A 16286-nucleotide genomic window follows, 5' to 3' on the forward strand; every position below is an offset into this window, starting at 1 on the left:
AGTAAAATTCATGAATACACGCATATCCTGCATACATTATTGCTGTAATATAAGTAAACTGTCTACCTAGCTAGTGAAAGAAAAGGAGAAAATGTGGTTGCCTATCTTGGCTCACCACGGTTACACGTTTATATGTGGTGAAAACACCAAAGAGATTTACATCAATACGATTGTGATCATCTAGAACTCGTATTCCTGAATTACATCCGGACTCAATCTATCTCAAAGCAAACTTAGGCTCTAAGCAATCTTGAGCCGCACCCTATATCACAAACCGAAACAGACTCAATTACAATCGTATCTTTTAACATCCTCCCTCAATCTAAACTTCTCTTCCTCTTGAGATTTAGATTGCTCTTGAACTCTTCTAGCTTACCAACTGGCAAAGCTTTAGTAAACTCATCTGCAATTTGATCATGGGTTGATATCAACCGAATTTGCAACTGTTTCTTGGTTACTCTCTCTCAAACAAAATGAAAATCAATTTCAATATGTTTAGTCCGCGCATGGAAAACTGGATTTGCTGAAAGATAAGTAGCTCCTAAATTTTCACACCACAAAAACAAGAGGCTGTGCCAACCGAACTCCCAATTCCAGCAGTAATGATTCCAACCAAATCAATTCTGCAGTAGCATTGGCCATAGCTTTATACTCTGCTTTAGTACTAGATCTTGAGACAGTAGCCTGCTTTCTAGCACTCCAAGATATAAGATTAGGACCAAGAAAAATTGCAAATCCTCCAGTAGATTTTCTGTCATCAACACTTCCAGCCCAATCAGCATCAGAGAAAGCACTCAAGGTTATAGAACTTGCCCTCTTGATATGTAACCCAACATTCAATGTAAATTGAACATACCGAAGAATTCTTTTAACTGCAGTCCAATGAACCGATGTTGGTGCATGCAAAAACTGACATACCTTGTTTACATAAAATGCTAAATCTGGCCGAGTGAGAGTCAAGTATTGCAATGCCCCAACGATACTTCTATAACGAGTGCTATCTTCTGGACCAAGCGGATCACCTTCAAAGCTTGACAATTTTTCCGAGCTAACCAATGGAGTCGGCGACCCTTTGCATGTGACCATGCCAACACGCATTAAAATCTCTTGCGCATACTTGAGAGAGTAACAATCCATCCTTGCTTCTTTGAACTTCGATACCCAAAATTAATTTAAGTCACCAAGATCCTTTAGAGCAAACTCCTTGCGAAGATCCAACAATAGAGCCAAAATTGCTTCACTAGAAAAGCTAGTAACAATGATATCATCGACATATATAAGCATATAGATGCTAACCACTGATTTTTGATAGATGAACAAAGAGGTATCTGATTTTGAAGCAACAAAGCCAAGATCAATTAACTTGGAACTCAATCTCGCATACCAAGCACGTGGAGCTTGCTTAAGGCCATATATTATTTTATCAAGTATGCACACTAGGTGTGAAGCATCTTCCTTCTCAAAACCTGGAGGCTGTTTCATATAAACCTCCTCTTCCAGAACACCATGCAAAAACGCATTCTAAATATCCAACTGTCGTAAGCACCAACCTCCAGAGATAGCTAAAGACAAAACAAGCCTCACAGTAGCAATCTTGACAACCGGACTAAATGTATCCTCATAATCAATTCCATATCTCTGTCGAAACCCTTTAGCTACCAGTCGCGCCTTGACCGATCAATGGTCCCATCAGCTTTCTTCTTGACTTTAAACACCCATTTGCAATCAATCAAGTTGCAGCCATCCTTGGGCTTAACCAAATGCCAAGTATTATTTATGAGCAACACCGTATACTCTTCTTGCATAGCCTGTTTCCATCGCAAATCACCAAGAGCTTCTTGTAAATTCTCCGGTTCACCAGTAGCACAAAAATTCCCATACCGAATGGTACCATCCGTAAACTCCTTAGGCTTGACAATACTGTGCTGGAGATGCGTACGTTGCTGAACTAGTGGTGTAGCTGAAACTGGTGCATTTGATCCATCCGACGGAGCAGAAAATCCAGCAGGCGCAACAGGTGCATCACGCACCAACGACGAAGCAGCAGGCGAGCTGTTGGGCGAGCCACGCGGTTGTAACTGAACGGCTTGTGAGCTAGGCGAGCCACGCGGTAGCCGCGGATCGCTCGCGTGCGGCGCGTCAGGTCCGGAACGCGGCAGCCGTGGATCGCTCGCGTGCAGCGCATCAGGTCCGGCCCCCCATGCATGCCTGAGGCGCGACCTGGTTCCGCAAGCGAAGCCGTACAGGGTGCGGCGCCTGGATCCTCTATGGCAAGAGCTCCTGCAGTAGCGAGACCTTGATCGCACACACCGTTTGCTCCGGTATTTTGCTCCAGATTAGTTGCTACAACTGAGTCCTGCACAATAGTACCATCTTCTCCAGGATCATTAGTAACATTAGGTGCATAACTTACATCCCCATAGCTTAACAAATGTGGAGGAAGAAGATTAACTTCTTGGCAGATTTGAGCGCCAGCATTGGGATGGAAGTGTGCAAAGGGAAAAACGCCTTCATCAAAGACGACATCTCTAGAAATATATATGCGACTAGTGGAAATATCAAGGCACTTGAAGCCTTTATGCATGGCACTATAACCAAGGAAGGCGCAGCGAATAGAGCGGAAAGCAAGCTTGCGAGAACTATATGGTCGCAAATTTGGACAACAGGCACAACCAAAGACTCGAAGAGATGAATAATCTGAAGTTTCTTGCCAGAGGCGCATAACTGGGACATCATACTTTATGACTTTGCTAGGAAGGAGATTGATGAGATAAGTGGCTGTAAGAAAGGCATGATCCCAATATTTCAAAGGCATGGATGCATTGGCGAGGAGAGCGAGGCCTACCTCTTTCTATATGGCGATGCTTCCTTTCAGCCGCACTGTTTTGTTGATATGCATGGGGACACGACAGTCAGTGAGTAATTCCTATTCGTTGAAAGAAGGAGTTTAATTTCTCATATTCTCCTCCCCAATCAGACTGATTGGATTTGATCTTGCAGCCAAATTTTCTTTCTACAAGCTGCTGAAAGTCTTGAAAGACTTGAAACACATCAGATTTTTTCTTAAGCAGATAGGTCCAAGTATATTTGCTAAAATCATCAATAAAGCTAACATAGCAGCTGTGGCGCCCAATGGATAGAGGTGACGGCCCCCACACATTCGAAAAAACAAGATCAAGTGGAGCTGTAGATGCACTATTTGATATAGGATATGGAAGCTGATGACTCTTGGCCATCTGACATGAATTACAAATAGACTCTGAATTATTGTCACTAACACAAGGAAGTTTATTTGAACTAAGAACTCTTTCTACTATAGGAAAAGCTGGATGACCAAGTCTACTATGCCATCGAGTGGTAGAAGGCTTATTGACTGCAAAAGTTTGTTTTCTGGACATCTCTTGGGATAGATGCGACCCCACAGAATAGAGACCACCTTGAGATCTACCTTAATGGATGACTCTCTTCATTTCCTGATCCTTTATACAAAAGAAATTTGGATGAAATTCTAACAAGGCATCATTGTCTCGAGCTAATTTATGAACTGAAACTAGATTTTTGCTAGCTCTAAGAACACAAAGAATACTTTTAAGAACAATGTTTTTGCTAGGGGTATGTAAAGTTGTATGACCAATGTTACTAATTTTCATACCTGTTCCATTAGCTGCATGTACTTGATCTCGTCTAGTGTACTTATCATGAATTGTCATCTTCTCAAGTGCACTAGTGACATGATCAGAAGCTCCATTATCTACATACCAATTTATGTCATAACCATAATTGGTTGTAGCCGCCCCTACCATCCTTTGATTTTTATGATCTTCGTCTTTGTCGTATCTATACCAACAACGATCCGCTTCATGTCCAACTTTCTTGCAAATCTGATAGATTATTTTGCTGTTGCGTGAGCCTTGCTTAGATGCATTGCGATTGCTAGATGTAGAACCAGCCTCGCGGTACTGTTGACTGCCTTGATACTGTTGGCCACCACCTTGACCGCGGCCAGCTCCACCACGGCCACGTCCACGGCCACCACGTCCACGGCCACCATAGCCGCGTCCTCTACCAATCATGTTGGTACATCTCCATGCGCTGATCATATGTAAGTAGCTAGGAATACAACTCACTCAAAGAGAGAAAACCAACACGCCAAGCATCAAAGATGCAAAGGGATTGTAATCAAAATCAAGACCGTTTATGATGAAGTGAACCATCTCATCATTATCTATAACTTTTCCAACCGTGGCTAACTCATCTTTGAAAGAACACATCTTGGTAAAATAAGCTGAAGTGGACATGTTACCCTTTGTTGTGGAGAGTAAGACGCATAGATTTGCTATCCGCGCCTTGGAGTGCGCCGAAAACATTCTTTCCAGTGCCTCCCAAGCTTCCACTGCTGTAGTTACCGTTGCTACTGGCGCCAAAGCATCCTTGGTGAGAGAATTTAGCAGGTAGCTCAACACGCTCAACACTTGCTGATCCCTCGCAATCCAGGAGTCGTACTCAACATTGTGGACGATCTCCTTCTTGCCGTCTTCCTTTACCACCTCCAAGGTCTTGGACGGTGCCAACGTAGATCCATCTAGAATTCCCATGAGTTGAGCTCCTCGTATAGTAGGAAGGAATTGAGCCTTCCATAAAAGGTAATTGTCTCGGGTTAATTTCTCCGAGACTACTCCTAGCACCGGCATGGTAGAAGTTGATGTCGACGCCATGGAAGAAAGTTGCTGGCGTAGGAATTTCTGTTTTTGTCGCAGAAAATTGAGCTGGTGCAGGAGCTTCTGGTGATGCACAAAAGTTTCTGTTTCTGGTGCAGGAATTGATTCTGGCGCAGGGGCTTCTGGTGGCGCAGGAGGTTGGGGTGTTGGGATGTTTAGGAAGAGGATGCTCTGATTACCATGAAAGAAAAGGAGGAAACGTGGTTGCCTATCTTGACTCGCCACGATTATACGTTTATATGTGGTGAAAACACCAAAGAGATTTACATCAATACGGTTGTGATTATCTAGGACTCGTATTCTTGAATTACATCCGGACTCAATCCATCTCTAAGCAAACTTAGGCTCTAAGCAACCTTGAGCCGCACCCTAGATGACAAACCGAAACAGACTCAATTACAACCATATATTTTAACAGCTAGTTCCCAAATAAGTTGTGATTTATGGTCGCAAATGAATTTCTCTTTACATGCTAAAAGTGGAGTTTGTTTAATTTCTCAATTTTTTTACCGAACTAATTAATCTGCTCGCAAGGCATACCTGTAAACCCAAATCCGCACGGATCGAAACGAAGCGAATAACACCTTGGCAAAACTTGGACGTCTTTCGGGGTCGGCCAAACTCCTAGAAGGGCACCGTGTGAGCCTAGCAAATTTGCTGTTTGTCGATCTCCCCAAGTCCCCCTGCAGCTTCCCATTGTCCAGTTTCTAAGCAAAGCACACACACCCCATCACCATCACCATCATATGTCATCTCTTTCCTCCCTCTCCTCCACTCCTCTCTTCCTTCTTCCATTCCCCATCCTCACTACTCCATACACACACACACTCTCTCACACACACCATCATATATATATACAACACACACTCAGGTCCATTTCCTCCTTATCTTCCACACCTACACACTGCTTGGAGATCATCATCTACCGATCGACCTCATGCACATTCCCTAGCACTACACTACTAGCTCACCGCCGCAGCTACGTGCACCGGCGGCACGCCGCACGTGCGAGATCAAGCCAAGATCAGAACCAGCTGGGTCAATAGGACGGCAATGAGGAAGCCGGAGGGCCCAGCGGCGAGCGGCGGCTGCAATGGCGGTGCGGCAGCGGCGGCGAAGCTGCGGAAGGGGCTGTGGTCGCCGGAGGAGGACGAGAAGCTGGTGGCGTACATGCTGCGGAGCGGGCAGGGGTCGTGGAGCGACGTGGCCCGGAACGCCGGCCTGCAACGCTGCGGCAAGAGCTGCCGCCTCCGGTGGATCAACTACCTCCGGCCGGACCTCAAGCGCGGCGCCTTCTCGCCGCAGGAGGAGGACCTCATCGTCAGCCTCCACGCCATCCTCGGCAACAGGTGCGGTATGGTGTGATTGCTCGTGTGTTTGTTGGTGTGCACGTCAAGGCTCCAAGTCAACTGACCATGGGTGCTGATTTGATTATGCCGTTCATTCGGGGTGCACTTTTTTCTCTTTTGCAATCTTTTTGTTTATAAAAATAATAATTTTGTTAGTTGATCTAGAGAACACTTTGCTATTTTGAATAATGAAAGACGATGTACTCATAGAAAGAGGATCATAGATATGTGCTGCTGAACAAAGTAATGCGCTATGAGTTTTTGATATGTGTGGAGTTTCTCTTTTAGTTTCTGATTTATTTACACTTCAAGTTTATGCTTACTTATGTAGGTGCATTGCGCATATGTTTAGCGTTTCGTATTCCAAGAGATATTTGAAATTCTAGGTGATTTTGTTCACATATGTTTGCAGTTTCATGTTTTGTGTATATCCCTCATTTCCAAGCTTGCATGCATATATTTACCTTTTTAGATAATTTCAATCGTGTGAGACCGAATATCTTTATTAATGTCGTATGTCACTAATGTCTCGCCAATACACGGTCCTTGGCCCCTAACTATCAACCTAACAATGAGTGAGTTATCATGGATGTATCCTTTTTTTAGGTACAAAATTGTGTTAAGCACAAATATCATCAACTGGTTTTTGTTCTAGCTATCTCATATATGTTGTACCTAGGTAGATCCAACATTTTACAGCATTAGCATGAATGTTTACATAAAACCTATTCATACATAGGCGACATATATAGCTAACATCGTGTAATAATTAATGCAGTAGTACATGTCATTTTACAATATTCCTTTTCTTTTTGCGAGGACATAATATTCCACATTTGCATGTCTCCACACTAGATTTTTCCCCTTTGATGTCATTTTGCATGAAATGAACATATTGACAAAAAATGATATATCTAACGTAGTAGAAGCTAAAAGTTTCTCAAAAAGGACACTGAAAGGGATATTGTTACCTGTTCTTGTACTGAACATGCAATTTTCTGTCGGAGCCACACTAATCTCCGTCTTAAAGGAGATTGAGACATCATTTATTTTCTTTAACCACTAGATATTTTTCTTTTAAGCTAGCCATGCATCACGCATATCAGAATTAGCTAGCTGCGTGAAGTTGACACGTACAAATATGTGTAAATGGACGCATGACTTTTTCTCTGACAGAAACTTCTCGACCGTTTGCTTACTGTGAAATCAACCCTACGTTACGACATTCCAGGTGGTCTCAGATCGCTGCCCGGCTGCCGGGGCGCACCGACAACGAGATCAAGAACTTCTGGAACTCCACCATCAAGAAGCGGCTCAAGAACAGCTCCTCGGCCTCGTCGCCGGCGGCCACCGACTGTGCGTCGCCGACGGAGCCTAGCAGCAAGGTCGCCGGCATCGACATCAGCGGCGCCACCAGCTGCCCGGACCTCGCCAGCCTGGACCATCATCATCAGGACGGCGGCCACCACCACGCGATGATGACGACGGGCTTGTGGATGGTGGACTCGTCCTCCTCCACTTCCTCATCGACCTCGCCGATGCAGAGCCGGCCGCCGCCGTCGGCCATTGCAGCGGCGGTGGCCCGGAGCTACGGCGGCCTCCTCCCCCTCCCCGACCAGCTCCGCGGCGGCACGGCGGCCGACACGTCGCCGGCAGGGTTCTTCCACGGCCACGCGGCGCCGTTCAAGCAGCAAGCAGCAGTTGCCTCATTGCATGGCGGTTACTATGGAATGAGCAGTCCTCATCACCATGGGATGATGGCAATGGAGGGAGGAGGAGGGTGCTTCATGAGAGGAGAAGGCCTCTTTGGTGTGGCCCCTCTGCTGGATGCCATGTCAGCACAAGACCAAGACCAGGCAGGCCAGGCCCTAATAGCATCAAGTGGTGGTAACAACAACCCTAAAAACAACAGCAGCAACAACACTACTGAGACTACAACAACAGTGAGTAACAATGAGAGCAACATCACAGACAACAACACCACCAACACCAAGGACAACAACATCAACGCCATGAGCCTAGTGAACAGCGGCAGCAGCAATGTGGCTGCTGTCTACTGGGAGGGGGCCCACCAGCAGTACATGAGCAGGAATGTCATGCATGGGGAGTGGGACCTGGAGGAGCTGATGAAAGATGTGTCATCCTTGCCTTTCCTTGATTTCCAAGTCGAATGATTGGGAGGGCCCATCTCCAGCTGGCTGCCAATGAAAGGAGTAGTACATATATGCATATATACATATATACACAACTATACATAAATACATACGTATACGTTAAGATTAGTATTTCCCCCCATCCTTGACATTATTGTTCCCTCCAATGTAAAAGATTTTTCTCTTCTCACCAAACCTATTTCACCTCACTTTTGGTCCTACAAATCTTGGATTATTCATCCTCCTGTATACAGGCATTTTCATGCCATGCAATGCAAATAAACAAAATCAAATCTTGAGCTACACTATGTGCATGGTAGTAGTCATCATCTCTCATCTCAACAGACATAATTTCTCAGTAATATCTCTAATGTCAGCACATAATTAAAATGCATGTATTAATAATGCATGCTTCACCTTTATCCATTTTTTTCCTTGGTGGTAAAGCTATCTCCCTTTTGGTTTTGTGTCTGCTCCTTTGCTTCCCCTTTGCTTTCCTTTCATGTACCAACTGCTTCCCTTGCACATGAAGTCACATTGATGAGCTTGTGTGAATATAGATCCTGGGGCCTGCTGGCCCGGACGGGAAAGGTGCAGTACTGTGCCTGAGACAGAACATGATTGTTCACGACCCTGCTGATGCATCCGTCGATCGTGCATGTGCTTCCATGCATGGTGTTGGAGGAACAGTCACTATCGGTACTGGGTCAAGCGTATGTTGGTTGCAGACGCAATCAGTTAAAGACGCAATCAGAGGCACAGCAGGGGTCGTTAGCAGAGAGGTGCAATTAGAGCACAGAAGAATGGAGAGGGGAGACACAGAAGGAAAGTGGATGTGTATGTGTCGCTTTGCCATGACAAATTAATAGAAACACTAAAAAAAATTTGTAGGTGCGCCTCTGGAAATAACTTTACAGGAGCGGACATCCGCTACTGCAAACAGTTATATGTAGTTGCGAAAAGTAGGAGCGGGTAACACATTCACCACCGCAAATGCTATTGTACCCGCCCTGGAAACTTTTTATATAGTAGTGAAACACCTCTCTCACACACACACTAAACCACAGAACAAACTCTATTCGTGCTGTGGTGTAGTGTTTCTCTCCTCGTCTCAACTAACCGTCATCTAGCTAGCGCGTCAGGACATGAAATGAAATGGGATCACTATCAGAGAACCCAAATAACTGACGGCTCATATCACTGTCGGCAGCAGTCGTAAATTACTAACTGCTTGGAGCACCAAAACTTGATGGTGCTGGGAGCACCAAAACACGGAAGCATGCTAATAGGCAATGCAAACGGCTCACAAGAATGATGAGCTTACAGCTGGTAAATGAGAATAGCATTTCCAAATGAACATTAGGGATATGCATGCACTATCGATAATCATGCAAGATCAGAGTTGTTGCGAGTTGCCTCAATTGAGATTGTTACAACTTTCAAAATACTAAAATCAACCAAGCCATGTTAAAAAATTCACTGTTAAAAAATTCACTGTAATGCCATGTTATACATGTGTGAATCACTACGCCAAATTTGATTTGTGCTGGCACAAGCAAATTAGCGTGCTGGAGGGCGTGATCGGCGGGAGAGCACCCACCAGCACAGATGCACCCCATCTGTGCTGGCGGTTGACTTATGTCGCCCGCTAGCACAGACCTCGCCCATTTATGGCCGCGGGCATCTTCTTCCCCAGGCAACCTTCCATTTGGAGCTTGCCCGAGAGGAGCTCGGGAAAAGCTCCAAAAACACTAAATCTAAGGGGGAAGGTTTTGCTCTTGATTTCTTTGGAGGAGGTGGCTATATAAGGTGAGTTTGTGCTATTCCAATCTTCTTTTTCAACTTCTATCCATTATTTCTAGCTTCATTAGCTTGTCATCTAGATCTAGATCTAGAACTAGGAGAGAGAGGAGGGAAGAGAGAGAAAATAACTAGAAATGGATTATTTTTGTAAATAAAATTCTATGATCATATTATAACCATTACAATGCTATGTTTGTCATTTAATGTAATATAGAATTGAGTTTGATTATGTTTTTCCTACTTATTAATTATTACATCCAAGGTTTAATTGAGTTTCATTTAGGGTAATATAGAATTATTTTTTATTAAATTTCTTCCTACTTATTAGTTACTACATCCATAATTTAATTTAGTTTATAGAATAGCTCATTAAATTAGTTAATATAACATAGAATTCTTGTCATAGGTTGTTAAAGATGGATCATAGAGTATGGATGTATGACATACGTAGACATTCACATAGAGCATGGATGTATGGCATACAGAGACATTCACATACTTTCATGTCAGACGTATCAAAGTTTGTGGAGGTTGCGAAGAAGCATGCTCGCATTTGCAAGACAAAACGAATACGTTGTCTGTGTTTTGATTGTAGCAACAATATTGTATGAGAGGATACTAATGTCATCAAGAGGCATTTGATAAAGCAAGATTTTGTAGATGGATACACAATTTGGTCCCACCATGGTGAGGCAGGAGGTACTTCCAACAATATAGACATGGACTGGTTGTGATGAAGTGGGTGGTGATGATGCAAACGACAATAATCATGTTATGATGGATGATGATTATGACCGTGGAGATCAAAATGGTGATCAAACAGATGTGTGTGTGGAACCAATGGTGGATGAGGAACGTGATATTGATATGGAGGACATGTTGCGCCACATTGAACCAGAAGTGCTGCTAGGAAGTACTAAAGGGTTAGAGAATTTCGAGACACTCAAGAAGGCAGCAAAGGACCGTATGCATGTGGGATGTGGGAACGAGTGGACAGTGTTGCGTTTCGTCCTTCATCTTCTAATCCTGAAGGCTAAATTCGGCTGATCAGACAATAGTTTCAATGATCTCCTTACTCTGCTAGGCAATTTGCTCCCGAAGCCTTACTTTGTGCCAAAAACACATATGAGGCAAAGAAGATTATCAATCCATTGAAGATGAGTGTGCAAAGAATACACGCGTGTAGGAACCACGGCATATTGTATCGTGGTGAGTACGCGGTATTGGAAAAGTGTCCAAATTGAGATGCTAGCCATTACAAAAGTAATGCTGATTTGGATCGTGTTGGTTCCTCCATTGGGAATAAGAGGAAAAAGGTTGCAAAGAAAAGTGTTGGTGCTCAAGTGGAAGACGAGTCCTGTATAGGTACTGACACGATGACTCAGCGTAGAATCCCTGCTTTGGTGATGTGGTATTTGCCGGTGGTGGACCGTTTGAAGCGTTTGTTCTCAAACCCAAAGACCGCTGAAATGATGACTTGGCATGCTGATCGCCCAATAAAGGATGATGGAAAGCTTCGACATCCTTCCAATGTTCGCTAATGGAAGACCTTCGATGCCAATCATCCAAAGTTTTCAGATGAAAAAAGGAATGTACAGTTTGCATTGAGTACAGACAGCATGAATCCGTTTGGTGAAAGAAGCAGCACGCACAACACATGGCCAGTACTGATGACCATATACAACCTTCCCCGAGAGAAAGTTCCTTTTGCTAACCATTCTCATACAAGGTCCGAAGCAGCCTGGCATCGGCATAGATGTTTTCCTTGAGCTATTAATGGAAGATATGTAGAAGCTTTGGAAACATGGGGTTTGGATATGGGATGAGTACAGACATGAGCACTTCGCACTAAGGGCCATTATCTTTGTTACCATCAAAGATTACCCCACCCTATTTGTCCTGACAAGTCAGGTAAAAGGTAAGACAGCATGTGTAGTTTTCCTGAATGGAACATTATATGTGTACCTTAAGGGATCTATGAAGACAGTGTTCACGCGGCATAGGCGCTTTTTATTGAAGACGCACAAATACCGCAGGATGAATGACTTTTTCGATGGTACCAATGAGAATGACTTTGCTCCAAAACCGGCTACTGGTAAAATAGTATTTGAAATGTGCGAGAAGGTCAAGTTCAAACTCGGTAAGAAGTCATTAGGTGGTGCTGATAATTCAAAAAGGGGAAGGAAGCAGGCTGAAACTATAGACGTCGCAGACGTGCCATTTAAGAAGATGTCTATCTTCTTTAAGTATTTGCCATACTGGTGAGAGCTGGCGGTGCGCCATGCCATTGATGGGATGCATCTTTAGAAGAATGTGTTCGATAGAACCATCGGATTCTTGGGCTTATCAGGCAAGGCAAAGGACGAACTAAAATCACGTAAGGATCTGGTTGACCTTCAAATCAGGCCAGAGCTCCACTTGCAAGAACTACCTAATGGTAAGCATTACCTTCCCCCGGCTAGCTACAATTTAATACCAGATGAGAGATTGGCTATGTGCAAGTGCTTGCGCGAGTTGAAAGTGCCGACCGGATTCTCATCAAACATCCGGTCACTAGTCTCATTGAAGGACATAATGCTTGCCGGCTATAACTCTCATGATTGTCGTATGATGATCATAGTTTTTCTCGCTATTGCGATCCGGGCTATCAAACCAGTATTCGTAAAGATGGTTATCATATGGATGTGTTACTTCTTCAACGTGATTTCGCAGAAAGAGATTGATTGTGTCGAGTTGGCTAGGCTTAAACTGTCGAACAATCATGATATTTGGCATGTAACCACTTTAGCAGTGAACCAACATGGATAAAAAATATTAACACAATTTTTAGATAGTGTAACAGTACGTCTTTCCCAAATGGATATCCAAGTCATAATCACCCTATAACTCATAAGGTGTTTCAACCTATATTGACAAGTGAACTAACTAGTCATTCTCATTTGTGTTATGTATGAAATTATATTTTTTACATTCACAAAATAATATTTATGTTCATGTGTAAAAGTTTCAAACAATTTTAAAATTATTTATCAACTATTTAAATTGGTTGAAAATTTCTTGAAACTATTGTATCAAGTATCTAAATAGCACAGAGTCTCAGCACTGGCGGGCGCCCGCTAGCGTAGAGCGTGACCATATAACCCCCAACCAGGCTCAAAATTTTCCAAGTCCTAGCGCGAAACTTGCCGTCAGGCTGCCAAAATTTCACGCCAAAACCGCCGCCCTTCTCAACGCCGCTGTCAGTCACCCGAGCACTGCCTCGCCTCCCGGAGCACCGCCGCAGTCCCCTCCCCGATGCCCCCGCCGCACTCCCAGAGTGCCACCGCTCGCAGCGCCCCCCTCCCGGAGTGCCGCCGCCTTGCCTCCCGAGCGCTGCCTCGACTCCCCTCAACGCCGCCGCCCTCCCGTAGCGCCGCCACTGCCCTTGCCCCCCTCTCCACCCGCCGGTCCTCCCCCGACCACCCCCTTCCCCGATGCCCCTCGACGCCGCCACCCTCCTGAAGCACTACCACCGGCCGCCCCCCTCTCCACCCACCGACCCTCCGCCAACCTCGGCTCCTCCCCGACCCGACGCCCAATGCCGCCGCGCCTCCCTCCTCCCCGCCGCGACGTGATGCCGCGCCGCCGCTTCTCCCCGAGCCATGCCTCCTCCCCGACCGTTGGCACGCCGCTCCTACCTAAGGCCGCCATGCCGCCGCCGGCCTCCCCAATGCCGCTGCGCCACCGCCAACCCTCCCTGAGCCCGCCAAGCCGCCGGTCCTCGCCCACGCCGAAGGACCTCGGTTGGTTTTTTTTCATGCAAATAAAATTAATTGATAAATGAGAACAATGCCGAAGAAAATGTAATAATAAATGTTGTGTTTAATTGATAAATATGTTTGAATTGACAAATATTCATTGATATGCATAAATTCATGAATAATTTTTAATTGCAAGTAATACAATTTTGCTTATTAAGAGCGATGGACAACAATGAGAACAATGTTGAATCCGCCGAGGGGGATTCTGATTTCGATGATGATTGTTGATCGTATTCTACTCCACCTGAGTACGAACCAAGCCCACCTAGGACTCGCAGGCGTCTAGATGAAGATGACCCTGAATACGATCCAACCGCGGATCATTAGGTACCTGCATGCACATTCATATACTAGCTAGTGATGCATTTGTTGTTCACATGAAAATGATAAACTCCAACTATTGTTTTCTCTATAGAACGATGACCAATCTCTGGCTCATTCGCCGCCACGACGTCGTAGAACATCTACTTTGCATGAAGGCGAGGTAGCTGCCTCTGCACCACAGCCTTCGGCTACAACTGCTTCCACTAGTAATCCAAAAAGGCAACATGGGAAAAGAAGCTGAAACTAGATCCCTGAAAAAGGTATTCTCGTAATAGAATTGCTTGGCTCCAAAGGTGAGCCCATATTACCTGAGGGGATAGCTGCTAGATTTTGGAACATATGTGGAGCTATTGTCAAGGATAAATTGCAGACCTGGATCACGACTAGTAATTGGAAGAATGTGGCTACCAGTACAAATGATGTATTGTGGACTTCATTGAAAGAAAAGTTCACTTTTCCTGAAGGTCAAGAGGAATCCGCAAGAAAATTTGCTGAGGGCCTCATTGGGAGATGTTTCAGGAATTGGTGGTCCACTCTTAATACAACATATGTATAGAAAGGCATGAATACTAGGGATGACTTTGGTAGGATTCCTCCAGGAATGTGGGAAGAGTTCATATAATAAAAAAAACATGCCAGAAGCAAAAGCCTTGAGCGAAGAAAATACCAAGAAGGCTAGGAAAGCCGTCGAGAAGCCCCATCACTTGGGTGCGGGATGGTACGCAGCCAAGTACGCTAAATGGAGGAGAGAGGAAGAAGAACGGACGATAGCTGGTTTACCGGATTTGTTTGTAGGCTTGGATGAGCGCAGCAGGAATTGGGTACTAGCTCGAATTCCGACAATCACACCCGATGGCAAGGTTAAATTCAAACACCCAACAACAGAAGAAATTTACACGAGGTTGGAATAGCTCGTCGAGCTGCAAAAGATGGGTCTTTTCAAGTCGGATAGGGAGAGAGATCAGCTAACCGCCGCAATCGGAACCGCGAAGCACTCTGGGTGTGATCGAGGGATGTCATCAACATTGCCCTGGGGTAAAGCATTCCACAATGACCAAGCATGCTACAGGAAGCGGGACCATTATAAGAAAGACCTTGAGGAGAAGATGAGAGAAATCGCGAAGCAAGAGTTCATGGAGTTCTTGGCCAACCAGCAACTATAAACAAGGGCTGACTCGATAGTATCTGATGGTCAACGACAGGCAGAACCAACCATGCAGCTTGCCCACACAGGAGTTGTTGCTCCGGGTAGTGCTAGCTCCATGGCAAACGTGAGGTATCCCATTGACGACATACAAGTGGATACACCATGCGGGTTGCTGATACCTTATGGAAGGAAACAAAATAAGTTTTGAGAGGTTGCAACCGGCATGGTAGTAATGGGTCATGTGTTCCCAAAGGAACCTCTGCCAGAATACGCCTGGGTGCAAGTTGTTACGATGTTGGATGAGTCATGCAAGATTGACATCCCTATTGATGAGGGGATTGAGGTTCTCAGTGACGCGACGAACCAATACATACTGTGGCATTGCCAAGATATCATTCTGAATAATGCATCGCCAGAAACCTCACGGCCGAGCCAAGATGTACCCCTGCTACATTCAAATGTTGACACGAAGCAGCCGATGCAATCACATGTGCAGGGAGCTACCAATGAGGGTGAGCAGCCAATGCTATCACCATTCTAGAAGGTCTCACTGAGGATGAGTGGACATCACTACTCCAAGGCGATGAACAGGTAGATGATTTACCAGTTATTGATCCAACATCACCGTCGCCGACATCTCCACCTCCCCAGAGGCCAGCGGTACCTCGTATGATTAGCATATGATCAAAAGGCTCCATCAACAGAAGTCAACAAGTTCTTAAACGTATTGAAGAAGAAGGCTTCATCTTCCAGTGAGAAATTTGTAGCTTGTGGTGCCTCTCGGCAAAACAAAAAGGATGAAAACCTCAATTTCTTTGCGTCAGATGAAGTCCCAAAGAATTATGAGCATTGCAAACCATTCTTGTATCAGTGGGATCTACTGGAGGGCCCATGGGAACTGAATAAGCTGCATGGATGGATCATGAAAGCAATGAAGCAAGGTATTTAAGCAATCACCATGCGTGTCCCAAAAAAAGTTTTCCTTGGCATTC

The 16286-nt window shown here is 44.9% G+C and overlaps 1 protein-coding gene and 1 non-coding gene across 2 annotated transcripts; one reads left to right on the forward strand and one right to left on the reverse strand.

The window, feature by feature from the left end:
* Positions 1-4094: 4094 nt before the first annotated feature.
* On the reverse strand, positions 4095-4232 carry LOC117851073 (small nucleolar RNA Z247). Its single transcript, XR_004639440.1, has one exon. It is a non-coding gene; the product is annotated as a small nucleolar RNA Z247 (small nucleolar RNA).
* Positions 4233-5439: 1207 nt separating this feature from the next.
* LOC117847531 (uncharacterized) lies at positions 5440-8523 on the forward strand. The gene is made up of 2 exons (XM_034728744.2): positions 5440-6067; positions 7299-8523. The coding sequence occupies exons 1-2, from the start codon at positions 5772-5774 to the stop codon at positions 8239-8241; spliced, it is 1239 nt and encodes a 412-aa protein (XP_034584635.1). The 5' UTR covers positions 5440-5771; the 3' UTR covers positions 8242-8523.
* Positions 8524-16286: the final 7763 nt, after the last annotated feature.

Source organism: Setaria viridis, chromosome 3, assembly GCF_005286985.2.
Source record: "Setaria viridis chromosome 3, Setaria_viridis_v4.0, whole genome shotgun sequence".
NCBI lineage: Eukaryota > Viridiplantae > Streptophyta > Magnoliopsida > Poales > Poaceae > Setaria > Setaria viridis.